The sequence below is a fragment of the Lissotriton vulgaris genome, chromosome 11 (assembly GCF_964263255.1).
Source record: "Lissotriton vulgaris chromosome 11, aLisVul1.2, whole genome shotgun sequence".
Lineage (NCBI taxonomy): Eukaryota > Metazoa > Chordata > Amphibia > Caudata > Salamandridae > Lissotriton > Lissotriton vulgaris.
The window spans coordinates 422,378,671-422,406,169 of NC_141699.1; the positions used below are offsets into that span (position 1 = coordinate 422,378,671).

General features: G+C 43.2%; 1 protein-coding gene across 1 annotated transcript; it reads right to left on the reverse strand.

Moving 5' to 3' along the window:
* On the reverse strand, positions 1-27,499 carry LOC147679931 (gastrokine-1-like). The gene is made up of 6 exons (XM_086944767.1): positions 27,247-27,499; positions 25,684-25,737; positions 21,138-21,227; positions 18,097-18,198; positions 17,636-17,762; positions 1-445 (listed from the first exon to the last, which is right to left on the reverse strand). The coding sequence occupies exons 1-6, from the start codon at positions 27,256-27,258 to the stop codon at positions 369-371; spliced, it is 462 nt and encodes a 153-aa protein (XP_086800893.1). The 5' UTR covers positions 27,259-27,499; the 3' UTR covers positions 1-368.

Genomic DNA, 27,499 nt, shown 5'->3' on the forward strand with positions numbered 1-27,499 from the left:
TTTTGAGAATGAAGTGCATATATTGAATCATACAATGTTACATAGTTAAAAATAAATGCATGAGAAAAATTATGGGTACCAGAGAAGCCCAAAAGCTAACTGAATTGACACAAGGACAATGATGCATATTTCTGTTGCTACCTCTTGTACTGGATGTTTGATTGATTACATTTGTATTTCACTTTTATAAACACTAGACAATCAAACTTTTGAAATATAATGACAACATAACATATAAAGTAGCTGTAAATGAATTGAACTGGCTAGCTCTTAAGTTTATTACAGTGACATTAATGAAGCTCAAGAAAATGTGCATTTTTCCTTCATCAGTGGGCGCTCCTGGATCTGTAATCAGAGGTCCTGTGGAACTAATAAGGTGTGACTATGCAAATGGTGACACCCAAGATGGTTATGATGGTTTCACAGGTGGCAGTAAATGTGGTTCCTGAAAAACAGAAAAAAGACAGCACTTAAGTACAAATGTCAACCCTCTCCCTCTTCTGCTGTTTACAACAGTAATCCATAATTACTTGGGGTTGCCCCACATTTTGTGGACCCTACGGCAGTTGCATCACACCTATGAGGCCCTACAGGGTACTTATCATACATGCATTGAGCTGCCCTTGCACAATCTCATCAAGTGAATAATTCCATTCTCCCTCAAACAACTTACAGTAAGCTACAATAGAGAAATTGCACTTCTAAATAGGTATTGCTTAGCGGAACTGGCCAAAACTCAAATTAATTTTCTTACCACCACTGTCAACGCATTTGTGATATATACAGGCTGTTGTCTAGAAGCAGCGGTAAAGGCATGGCAGTACCCTCAGATGGTTAGTTAACAACTGTAAGTTGACTAGGAAACTATTGCAAAGTGTGGATAAATATTGCACCATAAGATTAGTAATTATTTTAGTAATGTTTGATCGTTTGTGCTAGAATCAAATTTCCATTGATGAAATGTGCAAATTCTGCAGCAGAAGGTAAATGGTGAATTCAAAATTACGTGGTTGCCTAATCGCATAATTCCAGGAGCTGTGATCTTGACTATTGCTCTATATAAAGCTCACTAATGCATATTAGAGTAGTAACACTATAAAAAGCAATTAAATACATAAAGAAATTACACTGAAACAGTGGTAAGAAGGAGAACTTGTGTGCAAATTTGGATGAAAATAGCGTAGACCATTTTATGAAGATGGGATTGGTGAAAGTTCAGGTAAAATCTTCTACCTAAGTCGATGCCTCAAACACACCTACCGTCCATGCGCCACTTGTGCACGTGCAACCACCGACCACTTTCACATGCAATGAGGAAACTTCCTGCTTTGGAGCTGAGCTTCTGCTGTCCGCTCAGCGACTGAGCGGAGCAGGACCGCAGGGCATATGGTGAATAAGTGTTAATTTATGTACAAACAGTGCAACTGTTTTGCACAATGCTGCAAATGCTTTAAAGACAGCAGGTCTAGGGAGAGAACAACTTAAAAAAAATAAAGCACACATTCATCTGTGACTTGGAACATATTCTTAAACCCTTGTTCGAACACTGAAGGACATCAAGGACACTGTCTGGACATGGGTATTGAATTCACCAAAAGTTCTTTGTTTTTTTTATTATTTTCAAGTGCACCTCTATAGCACTTCATATTCCTCATCATAGGTGCCATTAAATATCGTGAGATTAGAAATAGTTGCCCACATGCATCAAGCATTTTTGGAGTCGCAAACGGTGTGATTCCTTAAAATCGTCCGCTTGCGATTCCAAAAATGCTTTTTGAGATGCATCATTTGTTTTTGTTGAAAATCGCTAATTTTGCGATTTTCAAAAATGCGATTGCATTTAAGGAATTGCAATTTTGCGATTCCTTAAATGCAATGCATCATTCTTAAAAAAATTGCGATTTTACAAATTGCAAGTGCAAATTACCACGAGGTTGAACCTTGTGGTAATTTGCGAAATTGTTTAAAAATTTACAAAAATGCATTTTTTAAACTGTTACGTTACAGACACACATGTCCTTAGGACATGTGTGTATGTAACTTATAGGTAAAAGTGCATTTCATGGGTGCAGGGGGGGGTCATTTGGACCCCCCTCTCCAACCTTGAAATGGATTGATGAATTGCAATTTCAAATTGCGAATTCGCAATTCCCATTCATTCCTATGGGCATTTTGGCCCATAGGAATGAATGGGAATTGCGAATTCGCAATTTGAAATTCGCATTTTTTATGCGATTCGGTAAAAATAGCGATTTTTACCGAATTGCATAAAAAATTACAAAATAATCATGCATAGGCTTTTGCGATTTCTAAATTGCGAATCGCTATTTTTTGCAATTTAGAAATCACAAAAGCCGATATTGATGCATGTGGGCGTCTATGAATTATTTCACACCTGACAATAAGACCTCGCTCTGTCTCTACTTGCGTTTATGCTGGAAATCCAACTGAAAATGACACACCTTTGTTCTTGTCATCAAATGCTTCTGAACTTGTCATGGAGAACAGTTTACTATGTAGTAAACCAAGGTGTGTGAAGTCATAATCCATTCCTATTATTTGTGATTTTCAAAGCGACATTCCGACTACAATAATAACAAAAGTCTGTATAACTCCCCCTTTTCATGCAGCACTGGCAACATGTTTCGGCACCTTTCAACTGCTCACTCGGAAAATTAATCAGAACAAAAGATGTTGCTACTTACCCCAAAAAAGTTAACAGGCTAGTAATGGGAGATTTCTAGCATTATAAAATGTATATGGAGAGGTGCAAAGCGCAATATGCTATATATTACCTATGTTGAGTGTAGAGAGGGTCCATGACTTATATGAGGAGATGGTTTGTGTGGGTCATGATGCCTTTTCCCCTCTTTCAACAGAGGTAATAAATAGAATTTCAGACTCCTGCATTTATGGTTTATGTCACAGAATATTTTTCATGCATATTTGTTTTTTTTAAAAAAGGTGCTTAATCAATACACTGAAAGAAGAGGCTAAACTTGTACAAACAACTAAAATAACATGGAAGAGACCTCAGGACTATTAGGAGAGTTTGGGTCTTATCTGGTTATCAGGGCAATACATCTCATCTAATTGCGATTTAATGCAGTGGATAAACTTACTTGGGGGCATATTATCAAGAACGGCGTTAAAATTATCACTGCTTTAGCGGCAGGAAACTGCAGCTAAAGCGGCGATAATGGGCTTGATAATATGCCCTTGAGAATTCCCATAGAAGCCCATGTTCACACCAGAACATGGGCTTCTATGGGAATTCACAAAGGCATATTATCAAGCCCATTATCGATGCTTTAGCGGCAGTTTCCTGCCGCTAAAGCGGTGATAATTTTAACGCTGTTTCTTGATAATATGCCCCTTGTGATTGAATTGCTTAGGCAGTGACATTTTTGGCGTTACTATTGGCATGAATGTTAACTTGAAAGAGTTTTACAAGATGCTAAGGCCCTATCTTAAGATGCGAAGGACTACCCTTGACTCCGATTGGCCTGAAAGGTTTCATAAACCACGGGAAAAGGTGTTTAAAAAAAGAATTTCTCACTATGTGAGGGAGGAGAAGAGAATCTCAAGAGCTCAATAAGAAGAGAGTAGCTGCCTATGATATGTTTCTTACCACTGATTGTCTGGTGCTCGACCTCTGTTCTTTATCTTATCACCATCAGAGATTTTACTTGCTATGGTTTAGGTTTAATATAGCTCCTCTTCTGGTCTCTAATCCAAGTGCCACTTATAGTGAATCAGGCATTGAACTATGTCCCTGTGATACCTGGTCACATCAATCCATGTTAAATTTTTTCAATTTTCGGAAACTATATGCCATGACAAAGAAATAGTTTTTAATTCTGTTACTCCGGTTTTTAAACATCAGGAAGGTGTAGACCAGCTTACTCTATTTAAAACTCTTTCAAACGAAATATGTCTTTACATACATGTATATCAGCTGCATTAAGACTGAGGATTATGGTGGGGATGTCGTGTTTTAATGGTGATCTACTATTAAATGTGTTTTTAGCCTTTCTATAGTGTTACTGAGCATGGAAAATGGGTCTGGTCCATTTACTGTCTAGTTTTTATATTATTTCCCCTTCTCTTTTATGCACAAGTCACTTTACGAATCGAATTTTTGTAGTAGAGTATACGTCTATTGCTGGCAAATAACCTATTTAATGTAGATGCCACTATATGCATTTTCTTATGTACCTGTTTTATTTTTTTTGCTGTGATACAATGACTGTATATTGATGGTTTTTATGCTGTGCACTCTTTTATGATTTGATAAGCTGAATAAAGATTATTGAATTGAGCTACTTGAAAGGTGCTTATCCAACACCATGAAAAAAAGAGGCACAATGTGAGCAATAAAATAAAGCCACACACAAGAGGCCTCACACCTATTAGGAGAGCTTTGGTCTTTATCTGTGTACCATGTCAATGAATCACATTGTGATTTAATGCATTTGAATATCTTACTTGTAACTGAATTGCTTAGACTGTGAAATACTTGGCATTGCTATTGATAGCGAATGTTAACTTGAAAGGGTTTCACAAGATGCTAAGGCGAGATAGACTTCACCTGACTCTGATAGGCTGCCTTAATCGAATAAACAATGCAATTCTACTGAAATTCAGCTTTTTCAATGTCCACTCTCTCTTTCTCAATCCTAGTTGTTTAAGTAAAGTGTAAATTGACATTTCAAATTGTATTTGCGCCTTCAAACCTTCCCAATTAGCCTATAAAAAATTCCCAGATCTTTGCTGAAGGGTGGAGGAACTCTATCCGGCCTAAAACGAAATATTGTTGGTCAGCACTGCTGAAGAATATATCATTTTTTGTTTGCAGCTGAGTAGGTACAGCATTTCCCATAGGCTTACAACAGAGTAAAATTTGTGCTATTTCTTCCAGGGGGTTTCTTTTACTGATTTTCTCATGCAGGTTTTCGTCAGACTAATAAAAGCATAGATCCATTGAAGAACTGCAACTGGTGGGGGTGTCTGACCTCTAATGGTTGAAATAGCTCCATTTAAAAATGGTGGTAAAACAACTGGACAAATGGGATGAGAAGGAAATGATTAAAAGATTAGGATGAAAGCTCTACACAGGTTGGATTTAAAAGGAGATTTCTGTCAGAGAACTACAGTAGTCGTCTTACTGCTGATGAGGTGGATTGGAATACTTGGATACTTTGTGTGGGGGGGATTGGGAAAATAAGGCCTCTGCTTAGAGGATGAGTATATATTAGTAGTTTTGTATTGCATAAAGTACTTAATGCCAGTAATATAAAAATACATAATTTTTCTGTTTTTCCTCAACTTTATTTTTCCCAATGCAGGCTAACAAGGATTGTGAGTGTCACAAAAAGCTACCCCATATGTAAAACCACATGTGCCCATTTAAGTCATACGTTGATGACTTTTAAGTCTCCATCAACTTTCTAGTGCAAGGTGAGAAAAGCATTGGAATGTCTCCTAGGTAGGCAAATAAAGATAAGTAAAGAGTCCTTATTTTTGGGATTGAGGATTTTTGTCAATGGATGCAGAGGTTACTTTAACACCTTGGCTGCTAGGTGTTTTCCCCTCCTATGCTGACTTTTCGTCATGTCCATCATTTCATGACGAGCTCAGCTCGTCATCAGCACAGCTCAACTGTGCATCATGACGAGCTGAGCTCGTCATGAGCATCGAAAGGGTTCATATTCTACTGCTTGCTCATAGCTAGAATGCAGATAAAGAGAAATTCGATCTCTTACACAGTACCATTCTTTACTGTGTGAAAATAGGTGTTTTAAAACAGTGCATCTTGATATTAAAGCAAGGGATGAATCTGAATGTTTTTTAGAGGTAAGAGACTTTTGATTTTGGGAATAATTTCGCAGGAACTTTCAGGGGGTTGCTAGGTTCTAGAACATAGTATGCAACATAATATGTTGAACAGGTCTGAGTAATTAGCTTATTTTGTCTATTAAAACAGAAACCCTGTGAATCGCTGAATGCTTCGATCAGCAGTTCAAGTCTGAACTTGTTATGGTTTCTGGCTTAATTTTAAGGTTTCAGCCTGAGGGCATCTTTGCTGTTTTTTTTATATATATTCCATAATCCCATCACCACTGTGTAGGTATAGTGAGGTTAGAGTTTAGATATGAAGAGCATTTTTGTATTACAAATAACTTTGCTGTCATTTGACAAATATTCATGAAACTTAAAAAACCTCAGCTCCATACTAGTAGGTTTCAAAATGAAACATCACCAGGGGTTGTGAAAAATGGGGCTACCACAACATATTTTTCCTATGTTAATCCTCTTTTATTTTATTTATTTTATACTAAGCAGATAAAAGAATAAACTACATCAGATTCGTCAAATTTGTTTCAGCTCAAATGAAGAGCTTGCCCGGATATTTCTATAAAATAGCAGAATATACATATGAAAATAAGCAAGTTGGAATTACAAAGAAGTAAGAGAAAGTATTCAATTTATCAAACAGTCTTTCATTAAACATAATATCTTAATAACGCCAACATAGTTATAAGATATATAATGAAATATTTCTAAATTATAAAAACAAATACAATTCCTTTCATCATTATATTTTCAACAGTGCATCTGATTCTAAATAAAGCTCTAGAAAGTGCGGATGTGCGTAAGTGCAAATATTGTATATGTTATAGATAAGGTGCAAAGATGGGGAATTTAAGAGCTAACATAAAGTTCTAGATCACTATCACAAAATGCCATGAAGCGGTAAATCTTTTAAGACCCCTGTTAGTGTATGATTTCTCAAACATTTGAGTTAGGATCATCTTTTTATACCCTCCCGGATAAGTAGGCACTCTATTAGCCCTCCAGTTCTGGAGGATCAAGGAATGCGCAACTAAAGACATAATAGTTATAAATACATCAATGCCTTTACTTAAAAGTTCAATAATAGGTATATGTGCCTACAAGGGAATGTATTTTACCCTAAATCTTCATAATCTTTTTATGCATTCCTGAAACCCTAAATAGTGACTTCAAACAACATTTTTTCGGAATGAAACTTATTTTTTCAACATGAACGAATCTCCAAAGAAAACAAGACAGGAGTATACATTTTTAGAAAAATATAAATTTATGTAGAAAAATTCATTGAGGGTGCAGAAAAAGCTAATCACAAGTATACAAAAGAGAAATGAGCTAAATTATTTACACACTGATCCATTTCTCATTAACACTTTTGTCAACACCCATTCCTGTTCTTTAACAGCATGGAAAACATTGTTGAAGAAAAATAAAATTGGCATTACCTATTAGTACTTAACTCAAACAGTGTCACACCTACATCAGGTTCTATTTGTATATTTAGCCTCTTTTTTAAGGCATAGAATACTTGTTCCCAAAATACCTTTATCCCAGGGCAGGTGAAAAAGATATGGAGCCAATCTCTGCTCCTAAACTGCTTACATCAGAAACAGCGATCTTCCACCTTTGGATACATCTTTGAGAGGATTCTAGGGATATAGTATGCCATCCACCGAGCTAAAAAGGACATTCTTTTGTAGTTTGCAGCACTTAAGGCTGAGTTCCCCTAGTTTTGAGATCATCTGCCAATCCGCTTCTGAAAAGTACACTAAGGGGTATATTCACCAGAACGTGTGATAACGACCGCATGAGTAGCGTAACGCAGTTTTCAACAACGCAGCCTGTCGCAGAAAAATAACCCAGTGTCAACGTGGAATACACAACGCGGCGATGGTATGCGATAGACACCAGACATCGTGGCAAATGTCAGTGTGAAAATCAACGCCACGCTTCAAAAATGTGATATGTGTACACAAAAAACTTGCGATGAGGCCAAGCGCTGTACAAAAAGTAGCGAAAACCAGCCATAGGTTTGCAAATCCCACGTGTCTGGCGGGACAATGCACCATAAAAACCACAGAAAATACACCAGAAACAAACCATAGCACGTAGCAACATGGATGCACCCTGACCCAGCGCAGAGGCCAACACAAACCCCACAACCACACAGACCCCCAGCAAGGAACAACGGGGTCGGGGAAGGCCAAGGAGAGGAGGGAGAGGAAGACGGGGTGCAGACCGCAGGAAAACAAGACCAGCATCACAGAGGTGACAGAACAGTCCCAGCAACTGATCCAGGGCCGGCTTTAGGGTAGTGCAACTGGTGCAGTCGCACTGGGCGCTGACCTGTGGAAGGGGCACTGTGACCTCAGGGGAGCGCTGTGTTTAGCAATATCTATATTACAGAGAATCAGAGGAAGCGGTCAAGGGATGTGTGGGCGCCAAAAGTGATTGTCGCACTAGGCGCCACTAGCGCTAATGCCGGTCCTGAACTGACCCACTAGCAGACCACCTGGATTGCAGTCAGAGTGCATAGGAGGCCAATCCAGGAGGCCAAAAGGCATCAGCATGATGTGACTTCCTAAATCAGGCACCAACCCGCTGCCAAAAGGAAGGCAGCAACGCCAAGAAGAGGTGGCAGTCCAGTGTCACCCGAGGAGCTTGAGGAAACCCAGGCCACAGTCATCAGTGTGGAGACGGTGTAAGGAGTAGGGAGCATGGACACAGCTCGAGAGGAGCTGACACAACATCAAGAGGGAGTGCAATGAACAGAGACTGGAGGGATGGGGGATGGGGGAAGCTGGGCACAATGGCATACATGAACAACGAGTCATAGCACACTGCACCCCCACAAACACCCCCAAGATCATATCCCAGATTCCCTTGGCACACTGCAGCACACACACATAGCACGAACAGCACACCCACATTGACGACAACGTGGAACCACGCTAATAGCTGACACTGCCGAACGGAGGACCCAACTGGCTCTGCATATGCACAGAAACATGTCCACTACATCGGACACAGACGGAAACAGTGAAATGGAAATGTACGCGTATGCCCTCACATCCGTCATGTATTCCAAATGTACACTGTTCAGCAGGAGAATCCAGAACCCCCAAACAGTCACAATGTACAGACATACAGTCTACATGCAAACCACCACACTGCATCAACATATATGTCAACACAAAGTCAACACACATTTCCCCTTCACATTACAGAGGGGCACACAACACCTTCAGCAGAGCACACAATACAACACACCGACGCCCTACCACAGCCCATGGATATCTCACGCAACCCCCATCAGAACCCAGCCAGCCAAGCTTCTCAGGGGGGAACACCAAGCCTGCAACAGACCACACAGCAGGAAGCACCCGCAAGCACAGCTGGCTCACGACACTTCACCCACCCACACATGGCACCCCAATGCCATGTGTCAGCACGCCCAAAGGAGGTGGCCCAATAGGTGTGGGTGGGGGCTGAACCCATGGAATGCAAACCAGGAGACATACATAGGGGTCAATCACCATTCAGGGCCCACCCATACCCCACTAAGGAGACCCACACTGCCATAGAGACACATGCAGATGCACATTCACAGCACAGAACCACGCCCAGGGGCGCTCAAATATCAGTCATACACCCATGTTGGCTCTACGTACGATTGCCCTGGCCACTCCCCTTACGAATTGAGTGGGTGACAACTAAGCTACATGTCCAAGCTCCAACCCCATGCCTGCGGTGACATGTCTACATCTGATGTACACAGCACAATGTAATGTGGTAGAGCCCAAGGCCCACTTGCATACTACAAGGCCACAGGGACACACGCAAATATCATGTTGTAGTGGCTACGGGCACATGCGCCCGCCCTTTTATTGGCAGGGCCACATGTACAATGATGCCTGTGCTGGATTTGTGTGGGGTGAGTGTAAGTTATTCCGCACAGAATGTCTGGTGCTGGCAACCACTTGAACATTGGACACCAGTGCAATGTAAACAGAAAACACATGCATTACAGAGTAAACTGCTGAGCAACAGGGAGTGAGCCAGAGAAAGTCCAGGTTGGGTCAATAGAGATGAGCGCGCTCATGTGAAGAAGAAGTCTCGGTTTGTGTCCCTTCGACATATTCCTGATGCAGCTGTAGTGGGGTGTGTTAGACCAGCATCATCTTCACCATCAACGTCTCAGGGCCCCCCACACTGTTTGAGGTGACAAAGCTGCGCAACCACTCCAAAGCACAAAACACAATTAGCAACGGACAATGGCCTGCGGTGCACTGAGTCACTGAGTCACTGGCACCTGGAGAGCTGAGCAGGGTATCAGGCCGATGATGGCATCCACGACAGGTCTGATCAACTCCGTAAGTCTGTCAAGACCACCGTTTCAACTCTGGCAGATGGCTTTTGGAGGTGGTCCTTGCGGTGGTGGCGCGTGGCTCCTGCGGTGATGCGACGTCCGGGCCAGTCTGGACCCGCTTTTGTGTGTGAGCCTACTGGGACGCATTTGGGTCCAGAGGCTGCATACATCGCAAGGCCACAGAGAAATGGCTTTGATGACCCCAAGGCCTATGCCTCAGGGGCTATCCAATGTCCCTGGAGAAGGGGTTACGGACCTCACCAGCACAGAGTTAGTGGCCCCGGATGCACTGCGGCTGGCACAGGCACCCAGCCACGGGACGGTGAGTTGCGGTGCAGTCAGATGGGCCATGCGACCTGAATGGGTCACCATCAATGTCCGAGGTGTATGTTGCGGAGGGATTCGGGGGACAGTGTAAGGTGTCTTCCAGGGCATGATGCCGAAAGATTTGATTTTTTCTGGAAGCAGCAAATGGAGGAGTGAAATCCGACAGCTTTGTTGCCACCACCGATTCGGTATCGGCTCCATGAGGATGAAAACTGCCCCCCAGACCATAGACTCAGACGCCACCCAAGTTCGACCAGAGAGTGTCCATGAATGTCGGGGAACGGAACTTAGTGGCACCAGGGCTGAGTGGGGATGCAGTCTGCGTTGATGCCGGTACACTGATAGGAACTCCGCCATTGCAAAACTATGACTCTGTGATCTACTGAGCCACAGTGTAGGCAGCTATCATCAGTGGCCCACAGCCACACGTTGTTGGCTCGCGATGTACAGCGCTAGTGACACCAGGGCAGTTGTCGCTAGTGTACGAACACCTCCATAATGATGATCCTTTTCTCTCTGCCAAGATGCAAGACTCAATGTTCAGTTCCAATTTATGACCTACTCGAGCGCAACCTAGGCCGAGAGCAGTGTAGGGCGGAGGCAGCGGACAGCACTGGCTATTCACTGAGTGTCGCTGGCATAGGTTTGTTAGTCCCACAGGCCCGCATAGTTCAGGTTCAGTGGCACCACGTGTTAGGTCACCTCCGTGACTATGACCCGACTGTCATCCGGACTGAGCCGCATCTTCCTCTTACTCCTCTCCATGCGACCACTGGTGTGAACTCTTCCATTCGTTATTCACGACTAGGTGCTGGATGTGTGAAAACCTGGTCCTGGCCCCTCATCCACGTGTCGCCGGCTGTCGTTGAACAGGGTTTGTGGCAGCACGTGTAGCCAGCTGGCATTGAACAGGTTTTGTGGCAGCACGTGTTGCCGGGTGGTGTTGAACAGGGTTTGTGGCATCACGTGTCACCGACTGGCGTTGAACAGGGTTTGTGGCAGCACGTGTTGCCGGCTGGCGTTGAACAGGGTTTCTGGCACCATGTGTTGCCGGCTGGCATTGAACAGGGTTTGTGGCATCATGTGTCGTCGGCTGCCATTGAACAGGGTTTGTGGCAGCACGTGTCGCCGGCTGGCATTGAACAGGGTTTGCGGCAGCACGTGTCGCCAGCTGGTGTTGAACAGGGATTTGTGACTGCACGTGTAGCCGGCTGGCGTTGGACAGGGTTTATGGCACCACGTGTCGACAGGCTGGCATTGAACAGGGTTTGTGGCAGCACATGTTGCCGGCTGGCGTTAATCAGGGTTTGTGGGCGCACGTGTCGCAGGCTGGCGTTGAACAGGGTTTGTGGCACCACGTGTTGCCCGCTGGTGTTGAACAGGGTTTGTGGCACCACGTGTCGCCGATTGGCGTTGAACAGGGTTAGTTGCACCATGTGTCGCAAGATGCCAGTTGTCGGTAGTGTACGAACATCTCCATAATGATGATCCCTTTCTCTCTGCCAAGATGCAAGACTCGATGTTCAGTTCCAATCTATGACTTAATCGAGCGCAACCTAGACCAAGAGCAGTGTAGGGCGGAGGCAGCGGTCAGAACGGGCTATTCATCGAGTGTTGCCGGCATAGGTGTTGGTGGCCCCACTGGCCTGCATAGTTCAGGTTCAGTGGCACCACATGTTAGGTCCCCTCCATGACTAGTACCCGGCTTTCATCCGGACTGAGCCATATCTTCTTCTTACTCCTCTCCATGCGACCACTGGTGTGGATTCTGCCATTTGTTATTCACAACTAGGTGCTGGATGTGAGACAACCTGGTCCGCATGGTAGTCCTGGCCCCTCACCACATGTCGCCGGCTGTCGTTGAATAGGGTTTGTGGCAGCACGTGTAGCCGGCTGGCATTGACCAGGTTTTGTGGCAGCACGTGTTGCCGGGTGGTGTTGAACAGGGTTTGTGGTATCACGTGTCACCGACTGGCGTTCAACAGGGTTTGTGGCAGCTCGTGTTGCCGGCTGGTGTTGAACAGGGCTTCTGGCACCACGTGTTGCCGGCTGGCGTTGAACAGGGTTTGTGGCAGCACGTGTCGCCGGCTGGCTTTGAACAGGGTTTGTGGCAGCACGTGTCGCCAGCTGGCATTGAACAGGGTTTGTGGCCGCACGGGTCACCGGCTGGCGTTGAACAGGGTTTTTGGCATCATGTGTTGCCAGCTGGTGTTGAACAGGATTTGTGGCACCACAGGTTTCGCCGGCAGGCGTTGAACAGGCTTAGTGGCACCACGTGTCGCAAGATGCCCATATGGAACTATGCCTCATGGATCGAAGGGAGTCTAGTGCTGTGGCCCCTGGCCCAGATTTAGGGTCACTGCCATTCAGGAGCAAGGGCACAGTTTCACATATGGACTCACTGGGCCACAAAGGACCACAGTAGAATATGTCAACGAGGAAGGAATAATGTGGGCCAGTGATGCTCTGAAAGGCTGGCAGGGTCACGGGCCTCGGGCTTGGTGCTTACATAGGCACGTGGTGGGCCCTCCTTGACATATTCTGGTGTTGGCTGCTGATCAGTGCGGCCCGGCTGAGCAGGGTCAGGCCTAATGGGTTTGTGGTCCAGCAGCCTGGTGTATGGCAGGCGCACGGGATCTCAGGCAACTTTGCTAACAAGGACTGCATCGGCCTTGTGGCAGGGTGGGAGGCACCGCCCTGGCAGAGATGTTGGGCTTCCCGGAAGAAGACCACGCCCAGGGCTATGTCACGCCGTGCCATCCCACTCCACTCAATCTTATGGGGCGTAACATGCAACATTTCCGCAAGGACCCACACTGGTTGGGCTGACATGGTTGCATCTACTGTCCACTACACTCCATACACCAGAGGGGTATATTGCTGTGGATATGGGTGTGTTCTGCATACTGCGGTCTGTCCAGCACACAGCCGTCACTCTTGGCATTGTGTACTTTCCCCTTCATGGGTCGACTGCATCCTTCACACATGCCTGGTTGCAACTCTCCCCACATTTGGATATTGTGTGGCTGAGGTGCAATGCCGTTGATTGGCCATGTGCACGGCTTGCCCAGGTTACCATTGTAAGTTCTTCTAAAGTGTCTGATGGGTGGGCATGTTGTGCATGTTGGTTGTAAATTTGTGACGTGTGCATTGCCCTGTTGTGGATTGCATGGTTGTGGAGTTGAAATGAGTGGGGTGTTAATTGGGAGCTTGCCAACCGACTGTGCATTTCCCTTGGTGCCATCCTGGGAACGCTGGTTGCTGATGGACTGTCAGAGGATGTAGGGATCATGCACACTGGCTGTGCATTTGGAGGCAATATTGGTGAAGGTCCCACTGTGTTCGGATGTTGCCTGCACATTGATGTATGATGTGTGCTTCCTGTTGCGCTAATTGTGTGCTGTGTCACCAGGGGGCACAGGTGGAACATGTGTGCAGTGGATTGCCCCCAGCACGTGCATGCATCCGGCTATGGCGTGTGGTCCTTGCTTGGTCTCCGGTGGTTCCTGCACATGTGTTGGACGTATGGGGCCTGGAGTGCCAGGGTGATGTTGATGTCAAGGACAGGTGTGGGAGACTTGGATGTGGCTGGCTGTGAGACTCCGCTGTCTTTGGCGGGTGTTGATTGGGGTGAGCCAGGGGCCAACAGGTGCAGCACAGCCAGCAGCTTGGTGTGGGGTGGGATGTTGGTTGTCTGCTGTGTTGGTGCCGTTAGACTGTTGGGCGATGATGGCCAGGATGTGTAGGATGGTTGTCCCTTTCAGCCTGTACTGGACAGTGACATAGTAAGATGTTGGGCCTGTGAGGCAGGTGCATTTCCTGGGGGGCCACTGTCTTTGTCTGCGCTGCCTCTGCGGTGGTCCAGGGGTGTGTGTGCCGGGTGTGTGTTGTGGCCCTCTTGGGTGTCCGGGCTGCACGATGTGTGGCTCCATGGCATCTGTTGCCCTTCCGATGGCGCCCTGGGCTGTGCTCCCTTTCGTGGTGCAGGCTGTGGTCTGACTTTACACCAGGTCAGAGCAGGTGTTCATTTCTGGCTGCTAACGTGCCTTATTGAGTGTTTTGTGTTCTTATCACTGATCTGGCTGGTTGTTGTGAATGTTGAGGTGTCTTGTTTTCGCTGCTTTTTGCACGGGAATGCATACTCTGCATCTCATTAGCGATGGTTGCAGAGGTCCTCTGTCGCAATGTTTTTTGCATCTACTATTGCGGGAAAACTGGTGCTGTGAGCTGTTAGCACCAGCTTGTGAATGGAGCGGTAAATTTATCGCGGCTTTGGCTGTGCTAAACTGCCGTTAATTTTGCGATAGCCCCTTGTGAATATGCCCCTGAGCTGTCAATTAAATCTTCTCTAAAAAGTTATTCATCTAAAGGCCTTCTGTTTGGCTCATTAGTAGCCTATGCCAATTTCAAATACCCTATTTTTTTTCTTAAAAAGAGACATTGTTGGTAAAGAGGTGATGCTCGTTAGTACATTAAATGTATTCATAAAGTGCACGATCTGAAGATATCCAAAAGAAAATAACTTGCAACGATCACCACATCTTTCTTGGATATTCTGCCAGGGGATAATACCACTTCAATCATAGAATGTCCTAATTCTTTAAATACATTCATATACCAATATCCTAAATGACTTTTAGGGATTTTCAACCCCAAGACCTGGCATTCGTCTAACTGCAGATACCTACGAATTGCAGGGCCGGACTGGCTACTGGGCGTTTTGGTGTGCTGCCGAGCTCGGGGCTTATTTCACTGTGGTGGGAGCTGATTTTGTTGATGGTAACCTGGGTGTGCTTCTAAATAAACAAAGCAAAACAAATGGTTTTAAGCACACTCAGATCCCCATCAATGAAATCATGGCAGCAAACCAAAACTTCCGGTAGCCAGTCCGGCCCTGACGAATTGTGCTTTTGCCATTAATTTTAATGGGGTAACCCAGTGACCCTCAGAACCTGGGTATTACGTAGTATGCAAATAGTGGTTCTGTCGGATTGTACTCAATTTCTTTGCTCAATAGCTACTTGGCTCAGTATTTTCTCATATGTACTTTTTCTTAAAAAACATGGAAATACTTTTATGAAAAATGCACACACCAAACGTTTTTTTGTAAGCAAAGTTGTAATTATTCAGTTACTTTGCAAAGCTTTTTTTCTTTTTCAACATTAAAAGATCGGTTGTCCATACAAATTGAAAATATAATAACAATAAATAAGTGCAGCAGTGAATAAACGTAATCTGTGATTAATGGTGACTGTTATAGTGATACAGTTTCGTGGAAATGCAATTAGAAACAAAGGTCCAACAATAACTTCAATTTCCTCAATCAGTATAGTTATTCATATTTTTCTGTTTGAGATGCAGTGAGAGCCAATTGGTGGATTAGCGTTGACGTTTCGACCCAGCGGTATGGTGCCTGTTTATTAGCAACCGTTTCGGGTCTTCATCACGATTGAATCGTTAACGGGAGAGAAATACAGACGTCTGCTGTCATGCCCCTTAAGTGATCGCGGCTGCGGCACTTCAAACCGGAATACATCAGCGGACGGTGATAAATTCTTTTACGACGATACCACGCTTCAATATAGGAGAGAATCATCTCACGGAGGTTACGAATAAGACACCTCAGTATCTTTCCATCAGGTTGTCCCCCCCCCTATTGTCCTGATGAAGACCCGAAACAGTTGCTAATAAACAGGCACCATATCGCTGGGTCGAAACGTCGACGCTAATCCACCAATTGGTCCTCACTGCATCTCAAACAGAAAAATATGAATAACTATACTGATTGAGGAAATTGAAGTTATTGTTGGACCTTTGTTTCTAATTGCATTTCCACTAAACTGTATCACTAGAACAGTCACCATTAATCACAGATCACGTTTATTCACTGCTGCACTTATTTATTGTTATTATATTTTCAATTTGTATGGACAACCGATCTTTTAATGTTGAAAAAGAAAAAAAGCTTTGCAAAGTAACTGAATAATTACAACTTTGCTTACAAAAAAACGTTTGGTGTGTGCATTTTTCATAAAAGTATTTCCATGTTTTTTAAGAAAAAGTACATATAAGAGAATTGTGCTTTTGCGGCAAGAAATATTTGCAGTTGGGTACAGTTTTCCTGAAGAATGTTATATCTTAGTTTTTTTGGGAGCTTTGCAATCTTTAAAAAAGCCAGCAGCTGAGACCCCTCCTCCTTCACCATCTTTTCAAAAAAAAGTTATCCTCTGTTCCTACATCCTAAATCTGCACTGTTCTATCCAAGAGGGCTGCTTCATAGTAAGAATACATGTTGTGTAAAGCCAATCCACTCTGACTTATATCCAAATGGAATATTGGGAATTTGACTCGAGGAGCCTTTTTATTCAAATGAATTGCCTAAAAAGTGTGTCTAATTCCTTTAAATATGTTCTATTGATTTTGAAAAAATAAAAATCAACAAGGGTAGGATAGACATCTTAATTAAAGCTACGCATCCTATCAATGTAAGGTGGAGTAATGTCCATCCATTGAATAATTCCTTAATGTTTTTCAACATTGGTCCGTAATTTAGTCTATAAGGTTCTTTGTCTAGGTTAGTTTCTCTACCCTGGATATCAAATTGGTTGGTTGGTAGATGCCTGTTGCTGAAGATTGAACGTGAATATACCAGGCAAAGCATTGAATACAAGCAATTCCGTTTTGTTATGGTTGATTTTATATCACTCTATTGCTTGAAAAAGATGGAATTCTGCCATTAATTCTTCAATATTCTTTTTTTCTGGCTTAAGATAAAGCACCTTAAAGCACCTTTGTTTTTACACTAGAACAGGGCCGATATTTCTGAACTACTCGAGCATACTATTGCTAGGAAATATGCTGGCATGATAATGTTCCACATATTCATGTAAAAAGGATATAGGTAATTTCAAATAAGAATTTCTAATCAAATGTGGGCTGAGCACAAAGGCCCCAATAAACAGTTGTAGAATCCTTCACTAATTCTTCTGCTGCAGTAATCAGTGAAAGCCCATGACAAGTGCTAAATGTGTGCACATGGAGCCTGCTTCTTTTCTTCTACAGCATTTAAAAGTTAAATCCACTCACTTTCTGTTTCTTCTGCATAGTAGCTAGGGACACCGGCACATAACTGCTCTACTTGTTTCCCGAACAATGCTGCATTTTTCATTGGTGTATTCATAAGGGAGTAGGACAACTGTGGCCTGGGAGGAGTCTGAAAATAAATTAACAGTTATAGCATTTAATCCACGTTAATCAAGCAAGAACTTCCCTCCCCCATTTTCAACATTCACTAAATCAGGCAAGTGTCATACTAATCATTTTGAGGGACTATGCCTTGTTATCCCGCAGTCTTTTTGCCCGCAGGGAATCACAACACGGTCGTTACAATGACCGCATTGTGATTCCGCATACCATTACCCCGCAAGTCGTAACAACTGCTCATTGCAGTAGGGGGCTAATATATATATTTTGTTTGCAAGGGCTTCTTTTGGGTCCTAGTCAGCCCCTGATCCAAATGAAAAGTAGCTGATCCTCCAAGACCTTACCTGGGTCTCCTCTGTGAGCTGCTGCAAGGTGGGAATTACTTCCCTATTCACCATCATCACCACGCAGTTCTGATTGGACAGCAGCCGGGTCGCAACCACTCCCTATGAAATAAAATAGATTCAGATCATCGAGTGACTTTCTGTGCATCTAGAAATGTAAATATAAAAAAACGACTTTGATAGTTTCACCTTTCTCCTGATTTCAACCTTGCCTGCTTTGCATTTCTTGAATATACATTTTTCACCATTTGTTTGTGAATTGTGAATGTGTTTCTGCACTGGGTTCAATAAGTTAGTGGAAAGTTTCCTACACGACATGGCATTGCTCTAGTGTTGCAAAGTCAACAGATGACACATTCCCGGATCCTTTGTAAATTTAAAATAATTATATATAAAGTGATCTTGCATAGTTGAACTCTTTAATTGCAGAGCACATTCAGGGCCATACGGGTAGAACCACAAATGTGTTATCATAAAATGTGTAATACATATAAGACTGAAATCCCTCTGTAACCTTTGTGTTTATTTTCTGTGTTATTCTAAGTGGGATAGCACTACTTCACTTGTAATGAGAATTTTTGGATCATCACTTTGATGTAATCGCATATTCCAAAGCTCTACACTAGCTTTGGCAGCTACTTACAAATGCTTAAAGGCTTAATGTTCACGTGAGAAATTGCAATCTGTTTTGGTTTGTTTATTTTGACAGCGTGAATCCAATTTGTATTCTACAATAGCTGTAGAAAAGAGATCCGTTTAATGAATGTATCAAACTCTGACAAAGTGCAAGTGCGTTTCATTGATTGACGAATGTGTGTGTGTGTATGTGTGTGGTTATGTTGATGGGTAAATAAACAAGAAAATGTGTCAGTACCTGGATGAATGAAAGAGTGCATAAATAGTTATTGGCTAATTGACTGAGTGCATGGAAGAACAGATGAGTGAACGGATAAGTGAGTGAATGGATGGAAGTTGGAGGACTGGGCGTGTATAGAAGAATGAGTTGGTAAGTGCATGGATGGATAAATGGATGAGCAAGTTGATGGACTAACTGCGGGTAGCACTTTTCGATGGCAGCAAGGTAATTAAGGGGATGGCAGTGGCCAATGTGGACATGTTTTCTGTAACCAGGTCGAGTCTCCCTCAGAAAGATGCTTCAGAAGAAATCACACATATAAATTACAGGTTTAGTTCCTGGCACTGTCGAACTTCAAAGGAATTAATGTGCCTGCTGGACAGATAAACGTGTAACCTGTCTGTAACCAGCTCCAGTCTCAGTAACTAAGCACAGAGGTTTAGCGTGCTGCATAGATCTGTCTATCACCGGCAGATCCAATATTTAGCACCTAGATAAGTAACCTAGACTTCCACCTTTCCGAGCTTGAGTAAATGAGTACAAATAAAAATGGTCACAGAAACCATTGTTTCTCGAGTTGGGATTTGAAACTAGAATGGTTGAAGGTATCTATAATGTTCTCCCATTCCACTCTCCAATAGTATTTATGTATTGTCACTGTGTACCTGAAACCTAACTTTTTAAACAAAAAAAAGACAATTCCATCAAGACAGGAAAAAGAGAGCAACTTTAACAGTTGGAATGCTTCTCGTTCATCTCTGCACTGAGCCATCAGCAACATTTTAGGGTCTGTTTCAGAGCTCTGACAATGAATTTTCCTTTCAGCATTAAAGAGGGGTTTCCTCCTCGACAGCAAATCTTCGCCAGACATGGGGCTGAATCAGTTGTCCTAGATAGGGCGGTTGATCTGCCACCGTTCCTGATCAAATTACTTCTTCTTCACTTTTAAAGACTGAATGGCAGGGCTGGAAGAAATTGATCACAAGCATATCCACCACACAACACACTATTGTTTTGGCAAAAAGGCCACCGGAGGCGCATACAATAAATCTGTAAAGCACTGAGCTATTCAATCTGGGCTCATGTAAAGCCCTGATTCGATCAGTGTGGTGCAGCTTTAAGCCTTCATGTGATCATCTGACATAAATATCCGTATATTAAATTTAGTGAATGAGGTATATTCTGTGAATCTGCCACTTGAGTGCACAAAATATTTTCAAATTTAAAGAAAATATATATATATGGCCCTGATGCAAAAAGTTATCATTCAAACCCTGGGTTGCTTATACTACATGTGTCTCCTCAGTTCCAGTTATCTAACTGGTATAGGCAGGTGCAGAGCTGTCTTCATTTTCTTTACTGCCAAGCATAAATCACTAAAATCCCTGGTCTGCCTTGCCCTTTCTTCTTAGCCGCATCGCTGCGGCAGCTTTTCCCGCTGTGTGCTGCAATTTTCAAAATACCGCGTTACATGACGAGCCCAGCTCGTCATCAGCATATGAGCGCCGTAGCTGATGACGAGCTCAGCTCGTCATCAGCAGCGAAGAGGTTAAAGGCCAACCTCACTGAACCATGCATTTGATGATTATTTAAAGAAACTTAATAAAAAATGTAAAGTTGGATATTTTGATACAGTTATCTTCTACATTTTGTTTAGAAATATTCAAGATTTCATTAGAATCAAGTAGTTTACCCTCCAAAGACCTCTGGTGTATGGTAGTATTTTCAAAAATAGTAATTTTTGTCGGATTCTTTCTTTCTGACTATTGCTTTTAAATGACTGGAATTAAATTGTTGTATTGCTCTTCCTGGTAATGTAATTACCATATGTGTTTACAATAAAAAAAAACACACACATAAAAACAGAATGTTACAATGAAGGGTTCAGAGAGGGTTTTAAAACAAATGGAAGGGAGTCTTTAAAAAAATTAGTGCTTTCGATAGGGAGGAGAAGGAAAACTGAACCTTATCTATGGTAACTTTGAAAGCTCCAAACATCCTTCAAAGACATGTATTTCATGTGATTCAATGACAATGAGTACAAAATATTGGCCTTTCTAGTTTTTAATCAAATGTAGTCATTCTGACCACCTGAGAATCAGTATGAAGTCAACTTTTACCAAAGAAAACAGTAGAACCAAAGATAACAATTGTACACACAAATACTTTACATAAAACTGCTTACCAAGTTGTAGTCCAAAACAGTAACCCTAGAGTTCAGGCCATCTTCAGTCTTCAAGTAGGCCACGTTCTGCAATGCATCAATGTCCACTGTCTGCAGAAACGTCACATGCATTAAAACAAGCCATTGTAGAAAATGAGTGTTGACAAGTGAGGAAGAACTGAAACATAAGTTAAACAAAGTGCTGGAGGCTGTGACTGTTAAGAGCATACCTCTTCGTAAGGGCACATGCTGCTATGAACTCTTTATAAAGAGACTAAATGTCGCTCAACTGTATTTCCTCCATTAACCTCCTCATGGTGGTAACTCTACCACTCCTACAAGAACATAGAACCTCTTCAAGAAAGTAAGGCAAAGGTTAAGAGATTTCACTCTGGACACTAATGCCAAAATTGGATCAACAATCACCACTGTCCATAACTATATCCTCTCTGCATTTAATGCCTCAATCTAACACCTTCTCCCTCCCTTAACAGAGCAACGAGTATTAGTCTCTATGGTCAACAAAACCCAGCTTGACTATGTCAGCTCCCTCTGTTTAGCCATCCAATACATCCTCCTCACCTATGAAATACCTAAATTGCCCAAGCCAAGGCTAGTAGTTGGGAAGCAAATTACTGGGGCTCCAACTCCCAAACAAGAGTGTTAGGCCAAAAACTACCCTTTAATGCCAAAATCTCCCCAATCACACCACACCATAAAAGAAAGATCCCTTAAATACCAAATAAGGAAATTCACACTCAAACCCTCAAATACTATGATATATCCTCACTGAATAGTGGAGTTCAAAAAGAGCCAGCTGATTTACAATCTATGGTCCCAGAACAAGGAATACATTCTCTGTGGACATGCATATGGAAAATGCACCTGTTCTTTTGAAACAACCCTAAAATTGCTTATTTTGATAGACATATGTGATTACTTCTTCAGGCAAGACAATGTCCTGAGGGCACTATCATAGTGAAGTGCTTCAAGTCCCTCTGACTTTCATCTTCATATTAATTTTTTTAACCTTTCACTTAGCCACATCAACTAGTTTCTCCAAGTCAAGACACTTTTTATGACATCACAGATCATATCCAAGGCAATGACACCAATAAAGGAAGCAAATAGCATACCATATTTAGCTTCTTTGTGGTTGCAGGTTCACTGTTGTAAATACAAATAAAGTTATATACAAGAGCTGTGCTATATTTTACAACTAGACAGGCAACCACAAGTGCAGGGTCATGATCTAAATGTTGCAGCAGGTGCAGTAGCACCAGGCCCAAAAGTTGTCAGAACTCCTCTAAACACATAGGGGCCCATTAGGATGGCAGGCGGACTCTGTCCGCCCGCCATCCCGACGTAAAACGGGACGGCGCCCAATAAGGGCGACGGTCCCGTGGGGGCTATTAGGATGCGCCCACCACACTGGCAGGCGCATCCCGCATTTTTAACATTGCGGCGGGCGGTGCTTTCAGCACCGCCCGTTGCAATGCTAAAAATGCACATTGTGCATTTCAATGCACAATGTGACAGGCACCGCGTGGTGCCTGCCACGTTGTACAGTGAAATGCGGGGTGGTACCATTCGTACCCCCCATGTACACCCCCCCACACCCCTGTAGTCCCGGGGGGCCCGCAAAGGGCCCCCACAAGACATTCCTGCATGCCTTTCCGTTGCGGCACTGTCCTTGCACATACCTTAATATGGATGGCGGTGTGTAACAGACACTGCCACCATAGGAAACCCTTTTCCGCCCGGTCAACTCCTTGACCAGGCGGAAAAGCTGCGGACGGTCTTTCCGTCCGCCGCGGTCCCCCCGCCATAGTAATATGGCAGGGGGGAAATGGGCTGCGGGCGGAGAAGGATGTCGGGCGGATCGCCACCGCCCGCATGCCGGTCTGCGATCTGCCCGACATCCTAATGGGGCCCATAGTATTGGTATATTTGACTACTAAACAGGCACTCACAATTGCAGTTACCTTGCAGTTAAAATGGACTTGATTTAAATGGTGCAGCAGATGCACTGGTAGGGGGGAAAAAACCTCTAGGGACCCCATTAAGTCCCAGATTATTGCTATATTTGACTACTAAATAGGCAGTCACAAGAGCAGTTACCTTGCAGCCAACAGGGTCATGATTTGAACGGTGCAGCAAATGCAGTTTCACCGGGCCAAAAAGTTGTTAGAAATCTTCTAAGCACTAGGGTCATGATTTCAATAGTGCAGCAGGTGCAGTGGCACCGGGACCAAAAGCTCCAGGCACCCCAATAAATACTTAATGTTGCTATATTTCCCTGCTAAACAGGCAGTCACAAATGCAGTTACCTTGCAGACAACAGGGTAATTATTTGAATTTTGCAGAAAGTACAGTGGCACCGGGCCAAAGAGTTGTCAGAACTCTTTTAAACTAAGTCTGGGTGGAGTTCGAGGAGTTCAGCGCAAAAGAAACTCAACTTCGCCACGCGGAGCTCCACAACCAGCGGAATGCATCAGATAAATGCTGTTCGCAGTGATTTTCAGTGCTTGGGCTTGTCCACACTGTGCAATCATCGCAAAAGGCATCATGAACAGGACAAGTGGACGCTGCTTCCTTTCTGCCGCTTGAGTAGATTTTTACTCGAATGGTAGCTTTCTCAATGCGAACGGACGGTTTCTCAACGTGAGCAGTCAAAAGCATAACCAACCACTCACAATGAGAAATCTCGCTGGGTGGTGGATTTTCCTCACTCGCACCCAGCAACTTGACGTTCACAAACGTGAGCAAGGAAAAAATCTACGCTAAGCAGAGTTTTACAGAACTCCGCGAGCTCTGCACAACGCAAAGTGCAGAAAACTCTGCAAACTCCCGGAGCAGAGTTCACCGCTCAGACTTACTCTAAACACCTAATATTGCTATATTTTACAATTATGCAGGCAGTCACAATTGCAGTTACCTTGCCGTTTAAAGGGGCTTGATTTAAATGGTGCAGCAGGTGCAGTGGCACCAGGGCCAAAAGTTGTCAGAACTCCTCTATACACCTAATATTGCTATATTTTACTACTAAACAGGCAGTTATAAGTGAAGTTATCTAGCAAGTACTGGAGTCATGATTTCAATAGTGCCCCAGATGCAGTGGCACCGGGACCAAAATCCCCAGGCACTCCACTAAACACCTAATATTGCTATTTTTCATTCCTAAACAGGCAACCACAAGTGCAGTTACTTTGCAGTCAACAGGGTCTTAATTTGCATGGTGCAGCAGCTACAGTAGCATGTGGCCCAAAAGTTGTCAGAACTCCTCTAAACATAATATTGCTATATTTTACTACTATACAGGCAGTCACAATTGTAGTTACCCTGCAGCTAACAGGGACTTGCTTTGAATGGTGCAGCAGGTGCAATGGTACTGGGGCTAAAAGCTCTCAGGACCCCACTAAACACAGATTATTGCTAAATGTTATTACTAAACAAGACAGTCACAAGTGCATTTATCTAGCAGGCAATACGGTCATGATTTAAATGGTGCAGCAGGTGTAGTAGAACCAAGAGCAAAAGCTCTAGGCACCTCACTAAAAAGTTAATATTGCTATATTTTACTTCTAAACAGATGGGCACAAGTGCATTTACCTTGCAGACAACTGGGGTATCATTTGAATTGTGCAGAAGGTGCAGTGGCACCGGGGCCAAAAGCTCTAGGGACCCTACTTAACGCAGAATATTGCTAAGCTTTACTTCTAAGCAGGTGGTCACAAGTGCAGTTATCTAGCAGGCAAGCACTAGGGCAATGATTTTGATGGTGCTGCAGGTGCAGTGACACCGGGGTCAAAGGTTGTCAGAACTCCTCTAAGCAACAAATATTTCTATATTTAACTACTAAATATGCAGTCACAAGTGTAATTACCTTTTAGGTACCAGGGTCATGAATTCAATGGTGGAGCAGGTGCAGTGACACTGGGGCCGAAAGCTCTGGGAACCCCTCTAAATACCAAATAATGCAATATTTTACTACTAAACAGGAGGTTGCCTTGTAGTAGTTAAAAGGGCCATTATTTGAATAGTGCAACAGGTGCAGTGGCACCGGGGCAAACAGCTCTAGAAACCCCTCTAAACACCAAATGTTGCAAAATGTTACTACTAAACAGGCAGTCACAAGTTCACTCACCTTACAGGCAATAGGGTCATGATTGGAATGGTGCAGCAGGTGCACTGGCACCAGGCCCAAAAGTTGTCAGAACTCCTCTAAACACATAATATTGCTGTCACATCAATTAATCCTATTATTTCTCTCTTTTGTTTATTTTTTTTTTAATGTCGCTATTACTTACCCACACTATACCACTGGTAACAGCACAATATATTGCCTTATTGTACATAAACACTTTAGCACAACTAATCAACAAGCTACAATTTACAACAAAAACAGCTTATTAGTAATCACATAGGCGAAACCTAATGCATTTACTAATGCTTGTTCGCTATGTCAGGTGGTCCAGTGCTGGATTACTTAGCATCCACTTTAGGAAAGCAATTTAATGAATGTGGAGGATGCCATATATAAATGTTGAATTAAAGTACCCCTTACCTGAACAGCGAATGCCTGGGTCAGGCAGATACCCAGCAGGGCTGCAACCAACATCTACGAGGAAAGCGATAAAATGAAACACTGTTACATATGGCGACACAAGGTGATCTGCCGAAAGTGACTACACAGACCGTGGTAGCGAAGGAGTACGATCTATGTTACTTGCTTCATTCAATTAAAAAAACGTATTTGCCTCTGGTTTTATATTTTATTGTTTTAGGTATTTCCACTACCTTATTATCTCGGTATGGCAACGTGTTCCCTAATTCTTTAAGTTATATAAAGTTACTTCGAAGTAGAGTTCTTTTTCATGTACCATCTAACAACAGATTTCCACCCAGTTGTAAGTGCTGATAATTTTGGCTGGCAAGGCAATTGAAGCACGGATGGTTCAGAGATTTACTCAGGATCACATAAAGTGGGGTAACGGGAAGCCGGGATCGGACATTAGAGGTGGAATTTCCATTGCATAAGTTCAACAACTGTGTTACCTAACTACACCCCCTAACTAAATATTTTTATTGTGACTACACATAACTAAAATACCCAATTATCTTCTAAATATAACGACGCTAGTCTTGAAAGCATCAATTTTCAATGCATAAATACTTCTTTCTTCTCTTACTTCTTCCTTTGCTATCCGTTCTTCCAATATGTTCACTGTGTCACTTGAAAGTGAATCCCTTGGTGGAAGGTGCCCAGCCCCTCTTCCAGTGTTCATGTTATCTCTTGGATAGATGGTGTTGAAAATAATTTCACCAATTAAAAAGTAAGGGCCAAAACAGTTTCAACATTTAACGCCAGTCACCCTGATTTTCTACAAAGAATACCAGACTCCTTCAACACTCCCTCTCACTACTCACGAAGGATATATAACCTTCCGTATCTAAGTTTGCACTTCTCGTTATCTAGCAACGCACGTATGACCAGCACTGTGTGTGACGAGACTGTGGACAGCTGTAACATCACCATGAATTAGGAACAGCAAACCACCTACCCTCTTCAAATTCTTTGACAAAGGGATCGTAGGCACTGTTAAGATGACTGGAATTGGGCAGATGGACTTAGAAAGATAGTTATTGGAGCATCGGATGACACCAAGATAGGTGGTTAAGATGCTAAGGTTAATGCTCCCTCACCAAGAGCTTGATCGAGGTCTTACTGATGCCCCTAAGAATCCTGAAATTGATTTTTGTGACATCACAGGAAATACAATGATAGAATTCCGCATGATGACAAAAGAAGGACATCAACAAACCAATTTTGTGGAAAAGAAACACCCCTGTGGTGTCAGCCAGTTCTGCGCATCCATTAGGGGTAACCCTGAGCTCAGGCAGACAAGCAATCTGAGGACGGACGCTCCCACTTGCGACAGTGAACAAACCATGCAGCACCCTCGATACAACCAAACACTGCTGCAAGCCATAAACTATGGAGCTGAGGACACAGAGGTCTCGTCCCGAGGGCTAGATGAGTTAAAGTATAACAGTATTCACTGCTGATACTTGATCCCAGGTTTAATTCACATTACATTGATACATTAATAAATGAAGGTATACTTACTGGGGCCGTCATTTTAGATTCGGGGATGAACACTACGCGAAGGAAGGAGGACTGTTCTGAGAACCGGCTGCCACGCACAGAGAATGTCTCGGAGAGTCACTTACAATAAAGTTAGATTATAATCGGCCTTTAATGATGAAATGGCCATAAATATTGTCAACACATGTCAGGTTGCGGTATTGATTTGGCTTATCAGTCCCAGTGTTTGCGAACTGCTGATTCAGTGGGATATTATGACAAGTCCATACGTTAT

Coding starts and splice junctions, on each gene's coding strand:
- LOC147679931 (XM_086944767.1), bottom strand. Junction 18,199..21,137: donor CTGTTTTGGACTACAACTTG/GTAAGCAGTTTT, acceptor TTTATTTCATAG/GGAGTGGTTGCGACCCGGCT. Junction 17,763..18,096: donor AGCTCACAGAGGAGACCCAG/GTAAGGTCTTGG, acceptor ATTTATTTTCAG/ACTCCTCCCAGGCCACAGTT.